Source organism: Podarcis bocagei, assembly GCF_964188305.1.
Source record: "Podarcis bocagei genome assembly, chromosome: 2".
In the NCBI taxonomy this organism is placed as follows: domain Eukaryota; kingdom Metazoa; phylum Chordata; class Lepidosauria; order Squamata; family Lacertidae; genus Podarcis; species Podarcis bocagei.
Window position 1 is genome coordinate 18,598,700 of NC_138126.1, and position 24,448 is coordinate 18,623,147.

General features: G+C 48.5%; 1 protein-coding gene across 1 annotated transcript in view; it reads left to right on the forward strand.

The window, feature by feature from the left end:
• The window catches only part of ABHD16A (abhydrolase domain containing 16A, phospholipase), a 37,554-nt gene that overhangs the window by 5,164 nt on the left and 7,942 nt on the right, over positions 1-24,448 (forward strand). Inside the window, exons 2-17 of the mRNA XM_081182749.1 lie at positions 2,867-2,923; positions 4,223-4,289; positions 8,436-8,522; positions 9,395-9,480; positions 10,282-10,355; positions 11,432-11,536; positions 12,766-12,880; positions 13,024-13,125; positions 14,118-14,181; positions 15,144-15,193; positions 18,060-18,183; positions 19,190-19,294; positions 20,610-20,673; positions 22,619-22,675; positions 22,898-22,960; positions 23,963-24,039. Coding sequence (XP_081038875.1) covers positions 2,867-2,923; positions 4,223-4,289; positions 8,436-8,522; positions 9,395-9,480; positions 10,282-10,355; positions 11,432-11,536; positions 12,766-12,880; positions 13,024-13,125; positions 14,118-14,181; positions 15,144-15,193; positions 18,060-18,183; positions 19,190-19,294; positions 20,610-20,673; positions 22,619-22,675; positions 22,898-22,960; positions 23,963-24,039 — 1,297 coding nt within the window. The remainder of the gene's footprint in view (positions 1-2,866; positions 2,924-4,222; positions 4,290-8,435; positions 8,523-9,394; positions 9,481-10,281; positions 10,356-11,431; positions 11,537-12,765; positions 12,881-13,023; positions 13,126-14,117; positions 14,182-15,143; positions 15,194-18,059; positions 18,184-19,189; positions 19,295-20,609; positions 20,674-22,618; positions 22,676-22,897; positions 22,961-23,962; positions 24,040-24,448) is intronic.

The window sequence follows — 24,448 nt, forward strand, 5'->3', positions numbered from 1 at the left end:
AGCAATCCTGAAACCATTTTGACTCTCCCAAATGGACCTCAAATATTTATCTGAAGGAGGGAGAAAATGGGGAAAGCCTTCCCTTTGTCTTTTTTGCATACAAATCCTGTCTTAAGGACATCTTTGTGTATGAATAGGGTGAGCCTGTGACCTGGATTCAGGAACTAAAAGTATTGGCGGGCACACGCGCTAAACCCTGTCTGTGGTGCCTACCCCTTTACCCCAAATGATGAGACATGAGACCAAAGTATGGGTTCAAATTGGCCACAACTTTATTGAGCTTCAGAAGTGGGAAACTTGGCACAGGCCTTGGCAGGCTGCCCAGGTAATGCAATCAGTGACCATTAACAGATATCCTGGCCAACAGAGGTTCTGCTGTAGACCGCCTCCTGTGATGTATTTATGATGTTTGGGGTGGTGGTCTTGGGCTACAGGGTGAGCAATTTCAAAAGTCCTTATAAGGGCTTGTGCACCATTGTTCTGGGTTCCTCCACCTTCCCTGCGTGTGGTGAGTGAGGACCCTGTTGCAATAGTTTAATAAAGATCAAGCTTACTAGCTGCTTTGCTTCTCACTACAGTGGTGCCTCGCAAGACGAAATTAATTCGTTCCGCAAGTCTCTTCGTCTTGCGGTTTTTTCGTCTTGCGATGCACGGTTTCCCATAGGAATGCATTGAAAATCAATTAATGCGTTCCTAGGGAAACCGCCTTCGGACCAGGTCCGGGGACAGTCTGCCCCCGGACCTCTTCTGAAGGCTGGGGGGGGACAAGGGCTTTTCTTCCCACCCCCAGCATTTTAAAAAACCCTGGGACAGCGGAGGACTTCTCCGCTGTCCGGGGCGATCTTAAAATGCTGGCGGGTGGCATTTTAAAATCGCCCCGGACAGCGGAGGACTTCTCCGCTGTCCGGGGCGATTTAAAAGCCCCTGGGAAGGCAGGCAGGGGGGACAAAGACTTTCGCCCCCTGCCCGCCTTCAGAAGGTGTCCCCGCCCCCCCGCCCCACTTCGGAACAGCTTTCCGAAGTGGGGCGGCTGGGGCAGGTGTCCCCACCCCCCCTCCCCACTTCGGAACAGCTTTCCGAAGTGGGGCGGCTGGGGCAGGTGTCCTCACCCCCCCTTTGGAACAGCGTTTTAAAATGCTGGGGGTCGGGAGCGAAGCGCTGCCGACCCCCAGCATTTTAAAACCTCCCTGGGACACGGGGAGATTTTAAAATGCTGGGGGTCGGCAGCGCTTCGCTCCCGACCCCCAGCATTTTAAAACCTCCCCGGGACACGGGGAGATTTTAAAATGCTGGGGGTCGGCAGCTAACGCTTCGCTCCCGACCCCCAGCATTTTAAAACCTTCCCGGGACACGGGGAGATTTTAAAATGCTGGGGGTCGGCAGCTAACGCTTCGCTCCCGACCTCCAGCATTTTAAAATCTCCCCGGGACAGAGACTTCTCTGCTGTCCCTTGGTGATTTTAAAATGCTGGGGGTCGGCAGCGAACGCTTCGCTCCCGCCCGCCAGCATTTTAAGATCGCCCGGGGCAGGCGGGGGGGGGAAGGCAGGCGGGGGGGAGCAAAGACTTTTGCCCCCCGCCGGCCTTCAGAAGAGGTCCTCTTCTGAAGGCCGGCTGTGGGCGAAAGTCTTTGCTCCCGACCGCCAGCATTTCCCTATGGGCTTTCGTCTTGCGATGCAAGCCCATAGGGAAATTCGTCTTGCGAAGCGCCTCCAAAACAGAAAACCCTTTCGTCTTGCGGGTTTTCCGTCTTGCGAGGCATTCGTCTCGCGGGGTACCACTGTATTCTCTGGTTGGCCTCTGTTATTTTCTCCTACCGATAGGGAACCCACTTAAGGACTCTAAACAGGCTCTTGGATACCCCATAAAGGGAAAGGAGCAGGTTTTTTCTATATCACCTGCTCGGTTTCTCTTTCTCTCTCCCTCCCATATTTTTTTTGCTGCCATTTTATTATTATTATTATTATTATTATTATTATTATTATTATTATTATTATTTAGTAAATTTATATACCACCCCTCATTTGTAGATCTCAGGGTAGTTCGCAACATACAAATGCTAAGTCACCAGGCATGAGGCTGCAGTCCAGGCAAGAAGCTCTGAAACCAATACAGTGGTACCTCAGGTTAAGAACTTAATTCATTCTGGAGGTCCATTCTTAACCTGAAACTGTTCCTAACCTGAAGCACCACTTTAACTAATGGGACCTCCTGCTGTTGCTGCGCCACCACTGCACAATTTCTGTTCTCATCCTGAAGCAAAGTTCTTAACGCGAGGTACTATTTCTGGGCGAGCGGAGTCTGTAACCTGAAGCATATGTAACCCGAGGTACCACTGTATGAGAAATCAGAAAGGTTTCTGTGGTTTACATGAGTAACAATACAGCATCAGTAAAAGTTTCCTGTCATTTGGGAACTAGGGTCGTGTTGCCTACAGATAAAAGTGCAGGGGTTAATTGGTTAACTTCTTTGAAGCACCAGGTCCACCCCCTCGCCCCCGAAAAAACCACATGCACCAGCCAGTGTGGTGTAGTGGTTAAGAGCGGTAGTCACGTAATCTGGGGAACCGGGTTCGTGTCTCCGCTCCTCCACCTGCAGCTGCTGGGTGACCTTGGGCTAGTCACACTTCTCTGAAGTCTCTCAGCCCCACTCACCTCACAGAGTGTTTGTTGTGGGGGAGGAAGGGAAAGGAGAATGTTAGCCGCTTTGAGACTCCTTAAAGGGAGTGAAAGGCGGGATATCAAGTCCAAACTCTTCTTCTTCTTCTTCTTTTCAAAAGAAAACCGTCCTTCTCTCCCTTCCCTCCTCTAGCCCTTCTTCAAAAGACCTAAGCCCAAGTTCAGAAAGTGTTTTGCTTCTTTTCAACAGGAATCTTACTACCAGCCACGGACGCTTGAAAAACATGCGGACAGCATCCTCGCCCTGGTGAGTACATACTCTGTGCGTTCTGTCCGCCAATGTGCTCGTTATCTCCCAGCTATTCTAGACGACCTAGTGGCAGTGTAAAATAATAATAATAATAATAATAATAATAATAATAATAATAATAATAATAATCTATTATTTATACCCCACCCATCTGGCTGAGTTTCCCCAGCCACTCTGAGCGGCTCCCAATCAAGTGTTAAAACAATACAGCATTAAATATTTAAAACTTCCCTAAACAGGGCTGCCTTCAGATGTCTTTTAAAATAAGATAGCTGCTTATTTCCTTGACATCTGAAGGGAGGGCGTTCCACAGGGCGGGCGCCACTACCGAAAAGGCCCTCTGCCTGGTTTCCTGTAACCTCACTTCTCGCAGGGAGGGAACTGCCAGAAGGCCCTGGGCGCTGGACCTCAGTGTCTGGGCTGAACGATGGGGGTGGAGACGCTCCTTCAGGTATACTGGGCCAAGGCCATTTAGGGCTTTAAAGGTTAGCACCCACACTTTGAATTGTGCTTGGAAACGTACTGGGAGCCAATGCAGGTCTCTCGGGATCGGTGTCATGTGGTATACTCATTCTGCAAAATGCGTTGGAAGCTTAGGGGCTTCCACTTAACTCAGGGGCGTAGTTAGCTGCTCCGGCACACATGGGGGTGCCGCTGCGGGCTGCCCACGGAGTACGCGTGGTGGACAAAAGTCACGTTTCAGGCAGCGTGGGGCTTAAAAATAAAATAAAACCAGTCTTCTTTCTTGCATGTAATAATCTAGCATGGCAGGGAAAGAATGCATTAAACCTTTCCCCCTGTTGCACTAGTTTTCTACAGGAGTGGAGGGCTGTTTGTTTGTTTATAGGGGGAAGCATTCAAGAATCCCAGCACACGTCCCTCACATAATCCTCCATTTTATGACGGTGCAATCCAGAGTGCCGTTGATCCTACATAATCATGTGTAGGACAGCTGATGCCCGTCCTGAGGAATTTGGGTTTCCACCTCTCCCTGGCCCAGAATGTAACCTTTTACCAAGAAGTTGTTGAGAGAAGCAAGACCTCATTAGGAGCAGCTCAGTGAAAGCATGTTTACTCGCAACCCGGTCCCCCTTGGCTTCCGCTAGTAGCCATGGATGCAGCGCTGCACATTGCAGAGTTGATTCTCTCGTCTCTCTGAGCATTAAACCGGCTCCCTTGGCTCCCTTCTCTCTGTCGCTTAAAACACCAGGGCCTTCGTCAATGAACCCCCAAAAATGCCTAGGAAAAGCCTGCTTTCTGTGTGACTTACGCCGTTCCTTTGCTCTGTCCCTGCAGGCTTCCGTGCTGTGGTCCATTTCCTACTACTCTTCCCCGCTCGCTGTGTTTTACCTGTACAGAAAAGGTAACGGGCTGCTGCTCTCTGGGCAAACTCTTTGGCAAGGTGCTGCTGGCTCAAGCGTAGCGCTAGAAAGCTTCCAACGCTGGGAGGTTATGGGGGTGCAGCACTGTTAGCTCAGTGGTAAAGCACTTGTTTTGCATGCGGAAAGCTCCAGATTCAATCCCCGGCCTTCCCAGGTAGATATTGGAAAGATTTGCATCTGAAACATGGGAGCTCTGCTGCCTCTTAGGATGAACAAGGTGCAGAAGCCGCCTTACGCCGTGTCAGACCTTGAATCCATGCTGCTTAGGATTCTTTATACCACATGCAGAGAAGCTACCGCTCATCAGACATTGCTGAACTACAACTCCCATCATTCCCTGGCCCTGCCCTCTGGGGTTGATGGGAGTTGGCAATTCAGCAACATCTGGAGGCTCCCACACCTGGCACAACCAACCCTAAGCTACAGGGACTGGCGGTCTGACCATGGTATAAGGTCAGGGCAGAAAACCCTAAAATTTGCACTGAAAAACACTATCATTGCCACAAGAAAACTGCTGGTGTGCCCTGAGAAATAAATTTAAAGTTACTGGTGAGCCAAAAGTACCCCCTGACAGCAGAGGCTGTTCACCACATCTTGTTTTTGTTTTTAAACTCTTTATTTCGGGTGAAGGGCCGTTATCTAAATTTAATAAATAAGTAAACCTTCCTGCTGGCTTCTGTCAGGGGGTGACCTTGCTCTTGTTCTTGTGTTTCATATTGTTGTTGGGTCAGTCGGGCAAGAGAAAGGACTTCTTCACACAACCCGTACTTAAAGCTGTGAAATCCACTCCTGCCAGAGGCAGCGAGGGCTGGTAATGTGGGCGTCTTCAAAAGCGGAATATTGCCAGTCTACAGACCTCCCACAGAAGAGGCACACAAAAAAAGGTTTATATGGAGAGAGGGAGGGATGCAGGTGGCGCTGTGGTCTGAACCACTGAGCCTCTTGGGCTTGCTGATCAGAAGGTTGGCGGTTCGAATCCCCACGGCGGGGTGAGCTCCCGTTGCTTCTGTCCCAGCTCCTGCCAACCTAGCAGTCGGAAAGCACGCCAGTGCAAGCAGATAAATAGGTACCATTGCAGCAGAAAGGTAAATGGCGTTTCCGTGCGCTCTGGTTTCCATCATTGTGTCCTGTTGTGCCAGAAGCGGTTTAGTCCTGCTGGCCACATGACCCGGAAAGCTGCCTGTGGACAAACGCTGGCCCCCTTGGCCTGAAAGCGAGATGAGCGCCGCAACCCCATAGTCGCCTTTGACTGGAATTAACTGTCCAGGTGTCCTTTACCTTTATGGAGAGAGGCAATCCCTGAGGTATTGAGGTCCTGAGCCATTTAAGCCTTTGAAGGTCAAAAACCAACGCTTTGAGTTGGGCCCAGAAACTAATTGGCAAACAGTGCAGTCGGGCCACAACCAGCGCAATATGCTCTTGCTCCAATAAATGTTTGTTTCTTATAGGAGATTGCCGTTCTTTCTCGGGGAACTGCCCTGCATCACGAGGCAGCTGCCATTCAGGGCCAGACAAAGGATTCCTTGTGCGCATGTTGTGTGGAGAATGACAAGGAGATTTTGCAAGGCTGACTTCTGCCCGGCAAATGTTTCCTCAGATTTTTTGGTGTGTGGGGTTTCCCCCTCCTCCACTTCCCAAAGTTTGCCAGTGGTAATCTTCCTCCCCCCCCCCATTATATTTTGGGGAGGGGTGAACCCGGGGCCTCCTAGTGAGTTCATAGACGGGGTGAAATTTGAATCGGGGCGGTGAGCCGCATCCTGCATCGCCGCTTGGTCTCTTAGCAACTCAGCAAATAATTTATTACACTTGGAAAACAGGCACGTATCATTGGACGTACATTGGGCTTCCTCTTTTCAAAGCTCAGGTCAGCTTACGTGGGGCTCCCGGCTGTCTCCCGTCTGGGCGCTAATCCCGTCGTGTGTGTGTATCAATTGCCAGCTGCCTTGAGCCTGTTTTCTTTAGAAAGGTGGCTAAACGCATTCAATAAGCAGCACAATTGCTGCAGGAGCAGCAGATTTTTCCCAGACAGCCCGTTGCACTCAGCGAGAGCCTTGCTTTCCCCACAATTTTAGTTATATTATTTTCAAAATAACTCCCGCAGCACGAGGCATTTTTAATCTTCCTAACAGCATGGGAAAACATAATTTATTATCTCTCTCACACACACCCCACTCAAGGATTTGTTATTGGCAAAAGAGCTGCTTCTGTCAGTCTCTAAGAATCTGAGGCTACCCTCCTCACTCCCCCCCTTTTTGGAGGGGGCACAAGTCTGAAGCCTTCATGGTTTCAGATGCCGAAGTCACAATGCCCCTGGCCTATTGACAACCTCGCTTCTGAGACTGGTGTGGAGTTCATCTTAGGTAAAGGGACCCCTGACCATTAGGTCCAGTCGTGGCCGATTCTGGGGTTGCGGCGCTCATCTCGCTTTACTGGCCGAGGGAGCCAGCGTACAGCTTCCGGGTCATGTGGCCAGCATGACTAAGCCGCTTCTGGCGAACCAGAACGGCGCACGGAAACACTGTTTACCTTCCCGCCAGAGTGGTACCTATTTATCTACTTGCACTTTGAGGTGCTTTCGAACTGCTAGGTTGGCAGGAGCAGGGACCGAGCAACGGGAGCTCACCCCGTTGCGGGGATTCGAACCGCCGACCTTCTGATCAGCAAGTCCTAGGCTCTGTGGTTTAACCCACAGCGCCACCCACATCCCAGAGTTCATCTTAAATGATTATTAATTTTAGTCAGCTCAGTGTCTGACATGTTGCATTGTTTCTATTTAGTTGCATGAGGTGTCTATATCCCACGTGAATAATGTGATCATTTAATGCGTCCCTCCCTCAAATCGTAATCTTGTGTAATGAGGGCCAATAGAATACAGTGGTACCTCAGGTTAAGTACTTAATTCGTTCCGGAGGTCCGTACTTAACCTGAAACTGTTCTTAACCTGAAGCATCACTTTAGCTAATGGGGCCTCCCGCTGCTGCCGCACTGCCGGAGCACTATTTCTGTTCTCAACCTGAAGCAAAGTTCTTAACCTGAAGCACTATTTCTGGGTTAGCGGAGTCTGTAACCTGAAGCGTATGTAACCTGAGGTATCACTGTAGTTGCCAAAATGGGGCAAACGGGGTGAGGGAAGAGGGAGTTAACAACACGTTCAGAGGAGCCTTCAGCTTTGCAGAAGGACAGAAAATATTTTTTTTAAAAAAAAAAACAGCATCTGATGTCCGGGCCTGCCCAGTAGCTACGCAATAGTGGTCATTTTAAAAGAAAAATGGGTGTGTTATGTTCTGCTGGAGCCTAACAGCATATAGCATCCTGGAAAAAGGGAGACCCAGCTGGCAGATCCCTGAACAAAAGCATTTCTGCCAGGGAGTGAAGCTGCACAGCAACGTTTTGTGGCTGGCCCCACTGGTTGCATTTTTCGGATCCTGCCGTCCTATTGATATTCACAGTGCAACTGCCAAGGGTTTCAACATGCATAGGCCGGATGAATCGCAGCAATGTGACGGGTAACAGGGGCTGTGGAGGGGCCATTCCCATGCAAGCACCCCTCTGCTGGCCGCCAGTGCTCTTTCACGTAAGCACACCGAACGGCTTTCTCGCTGCAAGCGCTGTGCTCGGGAGCTGCTGGCCTTTGCCCTTTGTGCACTGATGGCAAATCGCACGCTTGCGTGTTCCTCCCATGGGATAGAACAGGGGTAGGCAACCTAAGGCCCGGGGGCCGGATGCGGCCCATTCGCCTTCTCAATCCGGCCCACGGACGGTCCAGGAATCAGCCTGTTTTTACATGAGTAGAATGTGTGCTTTTATTTAAAATGCATCTCTGGGTTATTTGTGGGGCCTGCCTGGTGTTTTTACACGAGCAGAATGTGTCCTTTTATTTAATATGCATCTCTGGGTTATTTGTGGGGCATTGGAATTCATTATTATTTTTTTCAAAATATAGTCCAGCCCCCCACATGGTCTGAGGGACGGTGGACCTGCTGAAAAAGGTTGCTGACCCCTGGGATAGAATAAACGTTCTGAGCACAGTTCTCACTGTAAGAAAAGCATCCCGTGGAAAGCAGCGCTTTGAGGTTCCGTGCGGTTGTTCTGACTGCCTCCCCCTCTTTACCTGTCTCTCTTTCTAGGGTATTTGACGATGTCGAAAGTTGTTGCGATCTCTCACTATGCCGGGACCATGCTGCTCTTGCTGGCAGGAATCGCCTGCCTCAGAGGTGAGCGTTTCCTGGAGTCTGAAGGCTCTTGGCAGAAGTGGGGATCCTGTGTCCCCTGCCCAATATCCCCAGACTACAAACTCACATCGTTCCTGGCTAGGGGCAATGCACGCTGGGGCTGACGGGAGCTGAGGGTTGTAGTCATCTATGTTTTACTCAGAGCAAAGCCATTGAAATTGATAGACCCAAGTTAGACATGTTCATTAATTTCTGCAGGTCTACTCCAAGTAGGACCAGCATTGACTGGAACCCAACAATGTCTTGGAAACCTTATCCGTTGAGTCAAGAGCCACCATTGCCTTCTTTGGATTTTGGTGGCATGAAATTGTCCGATTCATATTTTTTTATGTATGGCCATCAATGCATTTAAGCTCACAAAGGGGGAGGGGAAGCAACCCAGAAGCTATCACACCACACCACAATTATAAAATGAGTAAAACAGAAAGAAAACAGCAGATTAAGCAAAGCAAACATGATGGTTTGGGTCCAGCTAATACGCAAAAGCAGGCTGGCTGAAATCAATGGACTTTAGTTGGTCGCCACTGGTTTCAGCGAGTCTGCTTCAGATTTTGACTTACCAGTACTTGGATCAACCCACCTTGGCAGGGTAGCACAAGGAATAAAGTCACGTCTGTGCCCCAAGGAGCTTCCAAACAACACTTCGACCAGGAGAACGGCCAGTGGGTGAGAACAACAGCAATAATATTTGTGATATCAAGGGGTTAAACGAAAGGCTTCATAGAAGAGAGAGCTTTTGAGGAGGGGTGGGAAGAAAGTGAGTGGGGAGGTGGTGCTTTGTGGGTGCTGAAGCAGAAGAGGCAGCCAGATGCTGTGGGGCTTCAGTCCTTGAAAGCTTTTCCTCCTCTTCTCAGGCATCGGTCGCTGGACAAACCCCCAGTATATCCAGTTCATCACCATCCTAGAGGATGCACACCGGTATGGCACTCCTGAGCACAAGGTAAGAGTGGCAGCGATTGACAGGCCCCATCCTGATTGTCTCCCAAGGCCCACCCATCATCTCCTGACTACCCTCTGGGAGCTGCAATCCCAACATCTAGAAGGCCGCAGGTTCCCCATTCCTGATCTGTTTAGACTTACTCCTCGCCAGTGGCAGCCACCCCCTCCTCCTGATCCTGAATCTTCCCAGAAGCAGGAGGACAGTATAGATTTGGAACAGTGCCTTGCAGAGGGGCGTAGTTCAGAAGGCAGAAGCTGGGAAATACTGGATGGGGAACAGCTTGGAGAAGAAACACTGGAAGAGAGAGGCTTAACAGATTCACTGTCTCTGGAAAGCATCCATCCGCTTTCCCCAAGGTTAAGGAGAGCTGAGAAAGTGGCAGAACGGAAAGCACAGAGGGTACGGACTCAGGTTACAAGAGATAGGAGTGGTGTAGATTAATAGGGACGGAAGGGGAGTAAGCCTTAATTGGGAGCGCCGCCGTTCTAGAGAGATGCGTTCTGTGTCTCTCGCTGTGATTATTAAAGATTCTAACTGGTACAAAGACTCCTTTTCCTTTGTTCTGCTTATCTGTGGCCAAGGGGGAGGAAGCTGATTCCCAGAAGCCTGACACATGCTTCTCAATTGATCCCAGGAAAGGTTAGTTGATCCTGGGGAAAATATTGAGTGTCAGCTGAAATAAGCGAAAGGTTTGCCTCCTTCCCAGCCTGTGTCTGAAAGGCTATTGAGCCAGAAGCTTTGTTGACCCATTGATTCAGCGTCTACATCCGTGATTTTTCTCACGCTTTCTCCGCATTGCAGAAGAAACTTGCCAGTTACAACTTTGATTTCCGGAGCTGGCCTGTGGATTTCCGGTGGGATGAAGCTACGAGTCGGTGAGTGGGTTGGGAGGAAACAGGAGTCTGGCCTCCTAGTCTCTTCTCCACTCTCCATATTCCTTACCCATGAAGGCAGCTCTCGCTTAGGAAAAACCAGTGTTTCCTGCTATAGGCTTCCCTTATATAGTTAATCATGCTATGCTTCGGTAGATGTGAATGTGCATAAAGGTCCAGCAACGTCCACAATCCTAGGATTGTAAAGTTGGAAGAGATCCTGAGGATCATCTGTTCCAACCCCCTGCACTGCAGGAATATGCAGCCATCCCATGCAGGGATCAAACCTGCAACCATGGCGTTATCAGCACCACGCTCTAACCCTCTGAGCTTTCCAGGATCTCCAGACATCCCCAGCATTAGCTGGGGATTTGCATGCTAGCCATTGCATGACGTCTCCAAGTGATGTGGAAAGAGCATTCATCGGTTGAGACATTTCATGCATTTCTGGTTGCTGTGCACATTCTTCCTTGGAGACTTTGCACATTCACCGGCAAATGTATGTAAATTCCAGCGCATCATTTTTGCACATTACCTAGTTGGGGTAATGTGCAAAAATTAGAAGGGACGCGGGTGGTGCTGTGGGTTAAACCACAGAGCCTAGGACTTGCTGATCAGAAGGTTGGCGGTTTGAATCCCCGCGATGGTGTGAGCTCCCGTTGCTCGGTCCCTGCTCCTGCCCACTAGCAGTTCAAAAGAACGTCAAAGTGCAAGTAGATAAATAGGTACCACTCCGGTGGGAAGGTAAATGGCATTTCCGTGCGCCGTTCTGGTTCGCCAGAAGCGGCTTAGTCATGCTGGCCACATGACCCGGAAGCTGTACGCCGGCTCCCTCGGCCAGCAAGATGAGCGCCGCAACCCCAGGGTCGGCCACGACTGGACCTAATGGTCAGGGGTCCCTTCATCTTTTAGTTGGGGTATGTAGCTGCCTATTTACCTCCCAGATGTGCATATGTTCTCTGCTAACCTGTTGCCCTCCAGATGTTTGGGGCATGGAGCTGACGGGTCTTGTAGCTCCCAGAGCACCTGAAGGGCACCAGAGAAAAGTCGGGGTAGTCACTTCCAACTCCCTCCTGCAGGTCAGATTCCCGAAACGTTCCCCTGTTGCGGTCAGAACCAAAGCACCGGAGTGCTGTCAACGGCTTCCTCCACGCCCTTAAGAAGCTGCCCTGCCAGATTGCCAGGTAAACCTCCTCTTTCGCTCTTTGCCCTTTTGCAAAGTATAGCTCAGAAGCATGAGCCCCTGCCTGCTGATGCCCACAGTTATCAGCGTTTGGCCTTTGACATGCCAGGAGCCCAACTTGAATGTGCTCTAAGGACTGGCTGTCTCATATCCTACTCAGGGTAGGGTTTTCATAGTTAACCAGGGTCTCTGTTTTCAATTCATAGAGTCCTTTCTACAGGTCAGTTATATTCGCTGTGAGACATTGTTGTCATAGACATGGTGAGGTTGGTGGGGAGAAAGAAGGCGGGTAACAATCCTTATTTTCCTTAGTATATGTGCAGAGTTATCATGTCGGTGTCATGAGGGTAGGTTCTTTGAGGCGTTCTCAAAGTAGAGGAAGGATTGAACTCTGATTAATAAGAATACACACAGAGGCTTGAACCAGCAAGACTCTGGGAAGGGTGCGTATAATAATCTGTCTCTCTACCCCTCAGCCCAGGTCGTTTTATTCACAAAAGAACTTTTTACAGAGTGTTCGTAAGAACAAATCAGATTTCTTCTGAGCATTTCAACAAACCCCATGTGGGGACAAAGTTAAACTACAAACACTAGTTAGGCGTGCATACTTTTGGGTAAATGAATGAAAACTACAAAGGAGTGCATTCAGCAACCCCGGAGGTCATAAACAATCAATACACATGATAAGAAAGATGGCCAGGAGGACAGCGATCATTACCACCTTTATGTGAGACCTGTTTCCTGGCCCTGAGATTAACATCCTGGGATTAACATATCAGAAAAGCTACAGCAAAGAAACTGCCCACTGTCTTTGATGACCAGGACGCCTGCCTGTCTAAGTGTGTACGTGACTTGTGAAGAAAGAGAAATGGAACAGGGATGCAGAGGTGTGGATTGATCAAGAATCATATCAAAATAGTTTAAACCCAGTCAGCACAATGCTTTCATTGCTGACACAGATGGCTTACTCTATATTTGTTATAATTCCTCATAGCAATCCCACCTGATCACTACAGTTCTTCATTTGTCTGCTTGTTTGTTTTTGTCACGGGTGCAAGAAGTTGAAGAGCCCAGAGTGTGGTTGACTGGGGTGCAATGAGCCCCAAACCTTCCACTGAGTTATCCATCCATGGTTGGAGACTCCCTCAGTGCAAAGCTCAGCATGGCGGATGCATGCTTTGGAGACACCGATCCCTTATTACTCCTTTTCTTTTCTTTTTTCCTTGACAGCTTCATAGTGGCTCACACCTTTGGACGACGCATGCTGTACCCAGGCTCCGTGTATCTGCTGCAGAAGGCCCTCATGCCCATGTTGCTCCAAGGGCAGGCCCGGCTGGTGGAGGAAGTGAGTTGCAGCTAGCTGAGAAGCTGCGATCAGTTTCTACGTAGCTGGACGACACGGAAGTGCTGCTTCCCGGCTTCGTTTTGCACCTGGGGAGCTAAGAGGCTTAAATCCCAACCGTGCTCTGTCCCTCTTGTATGTTGCAGTGCAACGGGAAGCGAGCGAAACTGGCGGCTTGCGATGGAAATGAAATCGACACCATGTTCATGGACCGCAGAGAGACCTCTGAGCCCCAAGGCAGGAAACTGGTGAGTTGACACCCAAGGACCAGCGCCTAAGATCTTGTTCATTCATCCAGTGCTGTGCAGGGGCAAGAGATGAAGGAAAGCGATAATAATAATAATAATATAATACTTAATAATTTATTTATACCCCGCCCATCTGGCCACTCTGGGCGGCTCCCAACAGAATATTAAAAACACAATAAAACATTAAAAACTTCCCTAAACAGGGCTGCCTTCAGATGTCTTCTAAAAGTCTGATACAGTGGTACCTCGGGTTACATACACTTCAGGTTACATACGCTTCAGGTTACAGACTCCGCTTACCCAGAAATCGTTAGAGGGGGATTTTCCACTGGTGGCAGATGACAGAGACTCTGACTCCATGAGACAGGTGTAACACCAAATTAAATAAAGGTTTTATTTCAAAACAACAAACAGCAAAGCTTGTGGGTGTTTTCCCTAGAGGCAGGGTTCAAACTGCAGCTTTTCTCCTTTTGTAGCCATGGCCAGCTGCAACCAATTAGCCCAGAGCTCACAAAAAACTGTTCTTAAAGGTATAAACATGTTTCTGTTCAGAATGATTCCCAACAGAAATATTACCTCGGGTTCAGAACTTTGCTTCAGGGTGAGAACAGAAACCGTGCATCGGCACAGCAGCAGTAGGCCCCATTAACTAAAGTGGTGCTTCAGGTTAAGAACAGTTTCAGGTTAAGAACGGACCTCCAGAACAAATTAAATACTTAACCCGAGGTACCACTGTAGTTGTTTATTTCCTTGACATCTGGTGGGAGGGTGTTCCACAGGGCGGGCGCCACCACCGAGAAGGCCCTCTGCCTGGTTCCCTGTAACCTCACTTCTCACAGTGAGGAAACCGCCAGTAGGCCCTCGGAGCTGGACCTCAGTGTCCGGGCTGAACAATGGGGGTGCAGACGTTCCTCCAGATTTGGCTTCCTGCAAGGTACATCTTCTGATGGCTTCAAACGTAATAGCTTCCCTCTCTCCCTTTTTCTCTGCAGGTTATTTGCTGTGAAGGAAATGCGGGCTTTTATGAAGTTGGCTGCCTCTCCACCCCGCTGGATGGTATGATTCAAGTCTCTCTTTTTCCCCACCAAAAAACAAAGCAAAGCTGTTAGGGTTAGAATGGAAGATTCTCCTGGAACTTTGCATTCTGCTGTTTGAGAGAGGGAAGCACATTTGGGCGCAACCGTTCTAGTTCCATTTTTCCAGCTTGGACAGAGTTACTCGGTCAAGACGTTCTGATTCCCAGAACCTGATGCAGGAATTTTTGACTGTGGTGCTGGGGACTTGTGAATTGCCTTTTGCTGCCTCTTCAGATATTTCTGCGACTGAACCAGAAAGCAGGTGACTTTATCATCTGCGCAACTCTCCACTAATACGTGCCCTTCCCTGGGATGCAGAGATATGCTCGGCACTGATACGTTCAAATCTTGCTGGGGAGAAAAACCGATCTTTCCTTCTTCTGCTCCCCAAATGCTGTACTTCAGTTGCTGTTCCACTTGATAAAATGAATGGCAATTCCTTGTTTATTGCAACTTGGAAGTGGCGCCGCACGAACAGGCTAACAAGTGAAAATGTCCTTTGACCAAAGAAGCAGAGGCGACATTTTGTGAAGCTCGTGGGGACCTGCTTAGGGCAGGACCTGCTGGGCTTTCCACGCCCTTGTTCATGAGATACATTCCTCATTAACCAGGCCTTTGGCTGATTAACATCCGATGCCCTTTTAGAATGTGTTGTGGAAGAGGGGAGGATTATGGGGTTGTCTTTATTTTTAAAATGTATACATTGTGATTTTATGTTGTGGATCACCCTGAGATCGACAGGTATAGGGCAATATACAAATCGTATCATCATCATCATCATCATCATGTCATTCACCCATGACAGCACCTCTCCCCACTTGCGATTTCCAGCAACCAATGTTTAGAGGCGCACTGCCTCTTGACGGTCAAGTTAAAACGCAGCCATCGTGCCCAGTGACAGCCTTACCTCCTATGAATTCACCCTCTCTCTTTCCCTTTTAGCTGGATTCTCAGTGCTGGGATGGAATCACCCCGGATTTGCAGGCAGCACGGTGAGTTACGTCAAGATTTTATTATTTTTATTTTTTTTAATCATTTTTTTAAATTTTCCAGTAAAAGCAGTCTATTAACATATCCATATAATCATAATCATAATCCAATTAAAAACAATAAACTAAAAAAACAACCAAATTACAGTCCAAATTATTAATTATTACAGTGGTACCTCGCTTCAGGTTACATACGCTTCAGGTTACAGACTCCGCTAACCCAGAAATAGTGCTTCAGGTTAAGAACTTTGCTTCAGGATGAGAACAGAAATCGTGACCCAGCGGCAGCAGGAGGCCCCATTAGCTAAAGTGGTGCTTCAGGTTAAGAACAGTTTCAGGTTAAGTACGGACCTCCAGCACGAATTAAGTACTTAACCCGAGGTACCACTGTAATTTGTTCTGGGCTTCCCAGTCTGGACCTCTGTAGTATATCTCCAGTATCTTCGTTCCTGCCTTCTTCTTGTTGTTCTCATATTTTCCACATGCGATTCTCAATCATGTCAGAAATCATATATCCTTTCCTCCATCGAGTACAGCTTTGTTTGTGTATATATATATTTTCAACTGTCTGTTTACTAGCGCAGCTTTTCCTGACTCCATTCCAATCTTCCAATCCAGGCTGTTGTCCAAGTCTAATTGTTAAATTATTGAGCATACTGTTTGCAATTATTGAGCATACTGTTTGCAAGTTACGCCGAGATTTTAAATTGGGTTACTTTTAGGGCATCCGGTGGATATTGTCTGGATAAATCCAATTTAGATGGACCCATTTGGAATCGGGCACGGGGGTGGGGGGTGCCTGCCTGCCTCCAGTGGTGAGAAAGATGTGCCCTTTCATTTAGACATTTCCTCAAGTCACTCAGAATTCTGGATATCGAGGCTTCTCTCTTCCTGGTCTCTGCTCTCTGCTTTGCACTGTCTCCCTTAATAAAAGAGAGAGCAGCACAGCAATTGGTCCTTCCACAAGGAAGGGTAGGTCCTACCATCCAGGATGCGGGGACAGAACGCCGTTCCAATAATAATAATAATAATAATAATAATAATAATAATAATAATAATAATAAATTTATTATTTATACCCCGCCCATCTGGCTGGGTCTCCCCAGCCACTCTGGGAGGCTTCCATAGAAACCAAAAATACACTAAAATATCACACGTTAAAAATTTCCCTGAACAGGGCTGCCTTAAGATGTCTTCTGAATGTCAGGTAGTTGTTTATTGCCTTGACATCTCATGGGAGGGCGTTCCACAGGGCGGGTGCCACTACCGAGAAGGCCCTCGTTTAGCACTGGATCAGCGCTGGAGATTCTCGCACACAAAAAACCCCAAACCCATGTCCTGGAGCATCATGTTCTTATGCAGCAAGGCAAAATTGGCAAAGCGGTAGCTTTCTTCCTGAAAAGAATTGCAGGTGCTTCTGAACAAATAGCAATGACTCCTATTTCAAGTGGGCTTGTCGTACGATCATAGAATTGTAGAGTTGGAAGGGACCCCAGCGGTCATCTAGCCCAACCCGCTGCAATTCAGGGCTCATCGTAACTGCGTGTAAATTGTTTCCAGGTGTTGAAGCTGCCTCTTCTGTCCTAAAGTCTCTCATTCCCCACATGGCTCAGACAGAACTGAGGCACTCAAAACGGAGCACGTTCGGCTTCCGAAAAAAGTTCACAAACTGGAACACTTCCGGGCTTGCAGTGTTTGGTTTCCAAGCTGTTTGAGTACCAAGGCGTTTGAGAACCAAGGTACCACTGTACCGTCCTCCTGTTCTCAGGAAGGTTCAGGAGAAGGGGGAGGCGGTCCCCACCATTCCTCCTCAGCCCAGCCCCTGACAGGCCCCTTCTCAAGGGGGCAAGCGAGCGATTGGAAACATTTGTTTGTCCATTGTTATCTGAAGCATTTTTACCCCGCTCTTCGACTGAGACGGTTTCCGGGACAGCTTACAAAGATCGCTTAGCTAGACAGCCCCTGCTTTCAGGCTCATAGTCTCTCAAAGACATGACACAAAGGGAATAGGGAAGGAGGAAGAATTGGGAAAGGAGGTTTGCCTGAAGGATAAAATAAAATACAGTGGTACCTCGGGTTAAGTACTTATAGTGGTGCCTCGCAAGACGAAATTAATTCGTTCCGCAAGATTTTTCTTCTTGCGAGTTTTCGTCTTGCGAAGCACGGTTTCCCATAGGAATGCATTGAAAATCAATCAATGCGTTCCTATGGAGACCGTCCGGGGACAGAGGGGAAGCGCCACTCTGTCCCCTCTTTTGAAGCAAGGGGCGGAGAGGAGAAGATCGCTTCTCCCCGTTGCCGCCCCTTGGTTCAAAAGGGGTCCGGGGAGAGAGGGGAAGGCGCTGCGCCTTCCCCTCTGTCCCCGGAGATTGCGGAGCTGGCAACGGGGAGAAGCGATCTTCTCCGCGCTGCCCCTTGCTTCAAAAGAGGTCCGGGGACAGCGGGGCAAGCTTGGTTTGCGAAGCAAGCCCATAGGGAAATTCGTCTTGCGAAGCAATTCGAAAACGAAAAAACCTTTCGTTTTGCGACTTTTTCATCTCGCGCGGCGTTCGTCTTGCGGGGCACCACTGTAATTCGTTCCGGAGGTCCGCTCTTAACCTGAAACTGTTCTTAACCTGAAGCACCACTTTAGCTAATGGGACCTCTCGCTGCCGCCGCACGATTTCTGTCCTCATCCTGAAGCACTGTTTCTGGGTTAGCGGAGTCTGTAACCTGAAGTGTATGTAACCCGAGGTACCACTGTAAAAGCGAGAGGAAGCAGAGAGGAAAGGAAAGCTCTCTGATCAGGCACATGCCATCCCCCCAGCTCTCCCAAGAGTCTTCACTCCCAGCCTCTCCTTGCGCTGACCATTTCCCTCTCCTGCCTCAGGGAGTGCCGCTGCCTCAGAATGAAGCCAACGCCATGGATGTAGTGATGCAGTACGCCATCCACCGCTTGGGCTTCTTCCCTGAGGACATCATCCTCTATGCCTGGTCCATTGGGGGCTTTACAGGTAAGAAGCACTGCTAGCCAGAGCTGTGAGGCATTGATAGGCAGGGGGAAAGGGATTAACCAGAGATGGGCTGGAACAGGCAGGAGAACGACAGCATGCAATTTGCCCTGGATTCCTGGGAATATGTGCAGGGCCTTGTGAGGGAAACCCCTCTTGAAGGCCTAATAATAATAATTTATTATTTATGCCCCACCCATCTGGCTGGGTTTCCCCACCCACTCTGGGTGGCTCCCAACAGAATTAAAAGCAAAATAAAACATCAAATATTAAAAGCTCCCCTAAACAGGGCTGCCTTCAGATGTCTTCTAAAAGTCAGATAGTTGTTTATTTCCTTGACATCTGATGGGAGGGCATTCCACAGGGAGGGCGCCACCACCGAGAAGGCCCTCTGCCTGGTTCCCTGTAACCTCACTTTTCTTAGCAAAGGAACCGCCAGAAGGCCCTCAGAGGTGGACCTCAGTGTCCGGGCTGGACGATGGGGGTGGAGACGCTCCTTCAGGTATACTGGGCCGAGGCCGTTTAGGGCTTTAAAGGTCAGCACCAACACTTTGAATTGTGCTCGGAAACGTACTGAGAGCCAATGTAGGTCTTTCAGGACTGGTGTTAAATGGTCTCAGTGGCCACATGATGTCATCTCCCTGGAATTAGGCGAGGGGGGTATTTGTGCCCAGAGATGGAAAGTCCATATAGCACCTGTCCTTTCCCCCACAAGTTGACACAATGTACGGTCCGCCAGTAAGTTCTCCTTCTATAAGCCGGTGCAAACAAGGCATGTCCATGCCTTCAAGAAACAAACTGTTCTGATATTTCTAGCCATAAACAAGAGCGGGGAGTTGGAATAATATCATAAGTTTTGGGAGTAGGAAACCTCAGCCTTAGGATGGGAAGGAGTCAAAACTTTGTGGTAGTCAAACGGGAGCGGAGTGGCGTCGATGCTCTGTCCAGTGCACATTTGAGTTCTCCAATAACTCCTCTTGTCTCTCTCTTCTCTCCTCCAACCCAACAGCCACTTGGGCCGCCATGTCATACCCAGATGTCAGTGCCCTTATTCTGGACGCCTCCTTCGATGACCTCGTTCCTCTCGCCCTCAAGGTCATGCCGGAAAGCTGGAGTAAGGGGAAGCAAACAGAAAATGCACATCTTTTCTATGCTCAAATGGTTTCAGACCCTTTTATTTGTTTTGTTTTGAAATAAAATCCACCCCACCATAGAGAGTTAATATGCAAGCGCTCAAACCATTCAGCACCCTAGCAGTAACCCTTGGAAGCCCCTCTTTTTTAAAAAAATGATATTTATTACTTTTCGAACAGTTTCAACACAACACTACAAACAAACAAACAAAAAGAACAATACAAATACAATACAAAAACACTACATAACACATTAAACTAACAAAACAAAACAAAAACATTTTAAAAACACCTTAAACATTTTCAATATCTTATCTTTCATTTGCTTCTTTCCAACGACCTCCTCACACCTCCCTTTTTGTATTCCACTTCTATTAATTGTTTCAGCAATTCCTTTCCATCTTCCTCTGTTTTCTATCCTATAATTATCTTAACACATTCTTGCCTTATTTTTTCCTTTAATTTTTTCCTTTAATAGAAAATTAATGGAAGCCCCTCTCTTGGCTCTTGAATTTAATCCGTTCCGGGAGTCCGTTCGACTCACAGACCAGTTCGAAAACCAAGGCGTGGCTTCCAATTGGCTGCAGGAGCTTCCTGCACGCAGTCGGAAACTACACGCCGGATGTTCGGCTTTCGAAAATCATACGGAAACCGCAACGCTCACTTCTGGTTTTCGATCGTCCGGGAGCCGAAACGTATGAGTTTCAAGGCATTCAGCTTCCAAGGTTCTACTGTGTAGAAACACAAAATACGTACCTCTGGTTACAAACTTAATTCGTTCTGGAGGTCCGTTCTTAACCTGAAACTGTTCTTAACCTGAAGTACCACTTTAGCTAATGGGGCCTCCCACTGCCACTGTGCGATTTCCGTTCTCATCCTGAGGTAAAGTTCTTAACCCGAGGTACTACTTCTGGGTTAGCAGAGTCTGTAACCTGAAGTGTCTGTAACCCGAGGTACCACTGTAATAAAAACAAAAACAACCCAATAACATTCCCTCTCCCCAACACATTTTTAAAAGGCACTGGGTGTCCATCAGCCCATAGTCTGGTTAAAGAGGAATGCTTTTGCCTAACGGTGTACAAACCTCTCTGGGGGGGGATCTACTAAGCGTCCATTTTGTCTGTGCCACTTCCTGTCAGTGACCAGCCCTCTCTCCCATCTCCACTGCACAATAAGTGGTGATTCTGGGTGAAGGGAGTTAAGCCAGGTTACTGTGAAAACTACGGGAGAAAATTTAGTTACGGACTTGTTTGCTGGTGGACGAAGCTGATCTAACGCCTTCCCTTCCTTCCGCAGGGGGCTTGGTCACCAGGACCGTGAGGCAACACCTGAACCTAAACAATGGGGAACAGCTTTGCAGGTAGGCAGCAAAGGAAAAACTGGATAGTCAAAAGCGCCGACAGGAAAATGAGGAGAAATTAGCAAACGTGTTGACATCTAATCTTTGGAATAGTGAAGCTGGACTTTGCATATCAGTGAAAAGCCGGGGTGGAAATGAGCTGGTTTTAAGAACAGGCAGGCCGCCGGCCCCCATATGGATGGGGTGGTTTTTCCTTCCCGGGGGAGTGCAGCTGGCTGTCTGCCTCTCAAGAGGGTTTTTGAAAACTCAGCCTGTTTCCTTGGCTTTTGACTGAAAGCTTTTATTGCATTGCACAGATTGCTCTCTGGTGGAATCGATTGTAATGAAATTTCAGGCTTGTTGCCGGTCGGGTGGCTTTATCTTTGAAAGGCAGCTTGGAAAACACGTGGTGTTAAATATTAAACCCTTCAGCTGAACGGTTGTCACTTTTATTGGAGCAGTAGCTGGGATCCCCAAATCACCAGGAATACTTTGGGGGGGAAGGGAGAAAGAAATGGAGCCAGGGCAGATTTGGCTTGGTTACAAAACGCTGGATTCCCTCAGCTCGCGGAAATGTTTTGTCTGATTGGTGTGCTGAGGAGAGAGATCCGGTGGTACTGGGGTTGGGGATTTATTGAGATTGTGTTGTGGAACAAGGGAGGGTCTGTCTGTAGCAAGACAGAAATCTAGTACCACACATGATGTGTTTTGGCTCTTGTGGCCAGACCAATAGGCTAATGTAAAGAAATAACCATGTGTTAACATTTGGATGGCATACAGATCCTGTGCAGAATGAGAAGGGATAGAGACCTCTTCCCTTGCTGCTGGAAATTCTGTCTGAGACTGACTTTGAGTCTTTGCCTTCTACTAGCCTTCAGCTGCCTGGTGCCTTTCAGATATTGCCGGACTACATCTCCCATCATCCATTGGCACGCTCTTGGCATTGCGGTCCCAAAGACAACTGGGGTGTACCACGTTGCTGAGGGCTGATCCACATAGTACTTTCCTAGATGCTTTCCCTCAGAGCCACCAAGGACCAGAAATTTGATCCTAGTTAAAATGAAAGCTGTGTGAGTTGCCAGCCTCCAAATCGAGGTTTGGCCATTTGGTGGTTACAATCATGACAGCGTGTGCTTTCAACTGGAATTTGGCCCCAGGTCCCCACAAGATAGCAAATGAGCACCCTTAGCTAGCTAGGTTACATGAATTCAACAGACTCAGCGGTTGTGTTTAGGACACCACATCTCAGCTTTTTAAGCCAAGATATGTGTGGACCTGCCGTGAGGTCCCTTCGCATTAAGACACGATTAAACCAGGACGTTTCCGACCACAGCTTCCCATTTTCATCCATACTGGGAGGCTGCAGTTACCAGCTTGGGAACAAGCCAAAATCTCAGCATCAACTTTCAGCTGTGGTTTGTGATCCTGACGTGTTCCAAACCATAGTTTCTTGCTTTGGACAGAACAGGAAGTTAGAATTACAGTGGTACCTCGGGTTAAGTACTTAATTCATTCTGGAGGTCTTTTCTTAACCTGAAACTGTTGTTAACCTGAAGCACCACTTTAGCTAATGGGGCCTCCTGCTGCCGCCGTGCGATTTTTGTTCTCATCCTGAAGCAAAGTTCTTAACCCAAGGTACTATTTCTGGGTCAGTGGAGTCTGTAACCTGAAGCGCATGTAACCTGAGGCACCACTGTACTTAGAAGCTTCTTGGTTTCATTGTGGCTCGTGCAAAGGGAGGAGCCAAAGGGTCTTTCTCCACAGGATATGATTGCCTGAACCGTGCCAGTATCTGCTTCACATAGGATATTTTGCTCTTCTTTTGGAGAACTGCAGTGCAGCGTACCTATGGCTTCTAGCCAATCTCCCAGTCCTTTGTCTCGTTGAGCCCAGTTAGCTTAGCTTCAGCAGCAGCATACAATCTTCAGACAACGCATGTGCCTTGACATGGTCTCCTCCTCTTCAGATACCAGGGCCCCGTGTTGCTGGTGCGCAGAACCAAAGATGAGATCATCACTACAACGTGAGTAAAAACTGCAGTGGAGAAAAATAGCCTGCTATCCGGCCGGCATTGCTAAGCCGTACATGTCCCAGCTGAGATGTGAACGATGAGATAATGGAAATGTTGCTTCTACATAATTGCTGTCCCTCAGAGAAGAGGATGGCATAGGGGAAAACCGTGTCATCTTTGGTAGAATACACAAGAGTAATACAGTCCTAACTCTATGCACTTCTGGTTCTCTAGGGTTCCTGAAGACATCATGTCCAACAGAGGGAATGATTTGCTTCTGAAGTTGTTACAGCACAGGTGAGCAGATGTTGAAATCACAGTCCCAGCTGCACCATCTCAAAATTATTGTCGGTTCCCTTGCTCTCACATTTTCTCCTGTGTTACATGACTACTGCCAGGGCAAAGCTAAAACCCACTTTCATAGAATCATAGAGTTGGAATAGACCACAAGGGCCATCGAGTCCAACCCCCTGCCAAGCAGGAAACACCATCAGAGCACTCCTAACATATGGTTGTCAAGCCTCTGCTTAAAGACCTCCAAAGAAGGAGACTCCACCACACTCCTTGGCAGCAAATTCCCACTAACTTGAAAAGGTTCTAAAAATCAATTACGTGGCGCTTTTGTGGGTTGACATGTAGCCACATTGTTGTTTAGTCGTTTAGTCGTGTCCGAATCTTCGTGACCCCATGGACCAGAGCACACCAGGCACTCCTGTCTTCCACTGCCTCCCGCAGTTTGGTCAAACTCATGCTGGTAGCTGCAAGAACACTGTCCAACCATCTTGTCCTCTGTCGTCCCCTTCTCCTTGTGCCCTCCATCTTTCCCAACATCAGGGTCTTTTCCAGGGAGTCTTCTCTTCTCATAAGGTGGCCAAAGTATTGGAGCCTCAGCTTCAGGATCTGTCCTTCCCGTGAGCACTCAGGGCTGATTTCCTTCAGAATGGATAGGTTTGATCTTCTTGCAGTCCATGGGACTCTCAAGAGTCTCCTCCAGCACCATAATTCAAAAGCATCAATTCTTCGGCGATCAGCCTTCTTTATGTTCCAGCTCTCACTTCCATACATCACTACTGGGAAAACCAAAGCTTTAACTATACGGAACTTTGTTGGCAAGGTGATGTCTCTGCAGGGTAGCCACATACCCTGATTTTTTGATAACCCCATTTTTTCACCCTCTCTTAACTTCTCCTCTGTATCGCTGCCCTTCCCTCTGCACCCAACACCGACTCTCCTCGCTTCTAATCCTCCTTTGTTGTTGCTGGCTGTGATCCGTTTCAACGAGCTTCTCCCCGCCTCCAGGTATCCCAAAGTCATGGCCGAAGAGGGCATCCGAGTCGTACGAGAATGGCTGGAGGCTTCCACACCCATGGAGGAAGGTAAAGTTGGCAAATGCCAGGACAGGAGCAGACAGCATGGTCCTCCTCCAGGTCTGGTGAGCTACAAACCTCCCATCGGCCCCAACCAGCATGGGCAGTGGTCTGATGGAAGTTTGGGCGCCACAACATCTGGAGGCTAATATCATAGAATCATAGAGTTGGAATAGTCCAAAATGGCCATCAAGTCCAACCCCCTGCCAAGCAGGAAACACCATCAGAGCACTCCTGACATATGGTTGTCAAGCCTCTGCTTAAAGACCTCCAAAGAAGGAGACTCCACCACACTCCTTGGCAGCAAATTCCACTGTCAAACAGCTCTTACTGTCAGGAAGTTCTTCCTAATGTTTAGGTGGAATCTTCTTTCTTGTAGTTTGGATCCATTGCTCCGTGTCCGCTTCTCTGGAGCAGC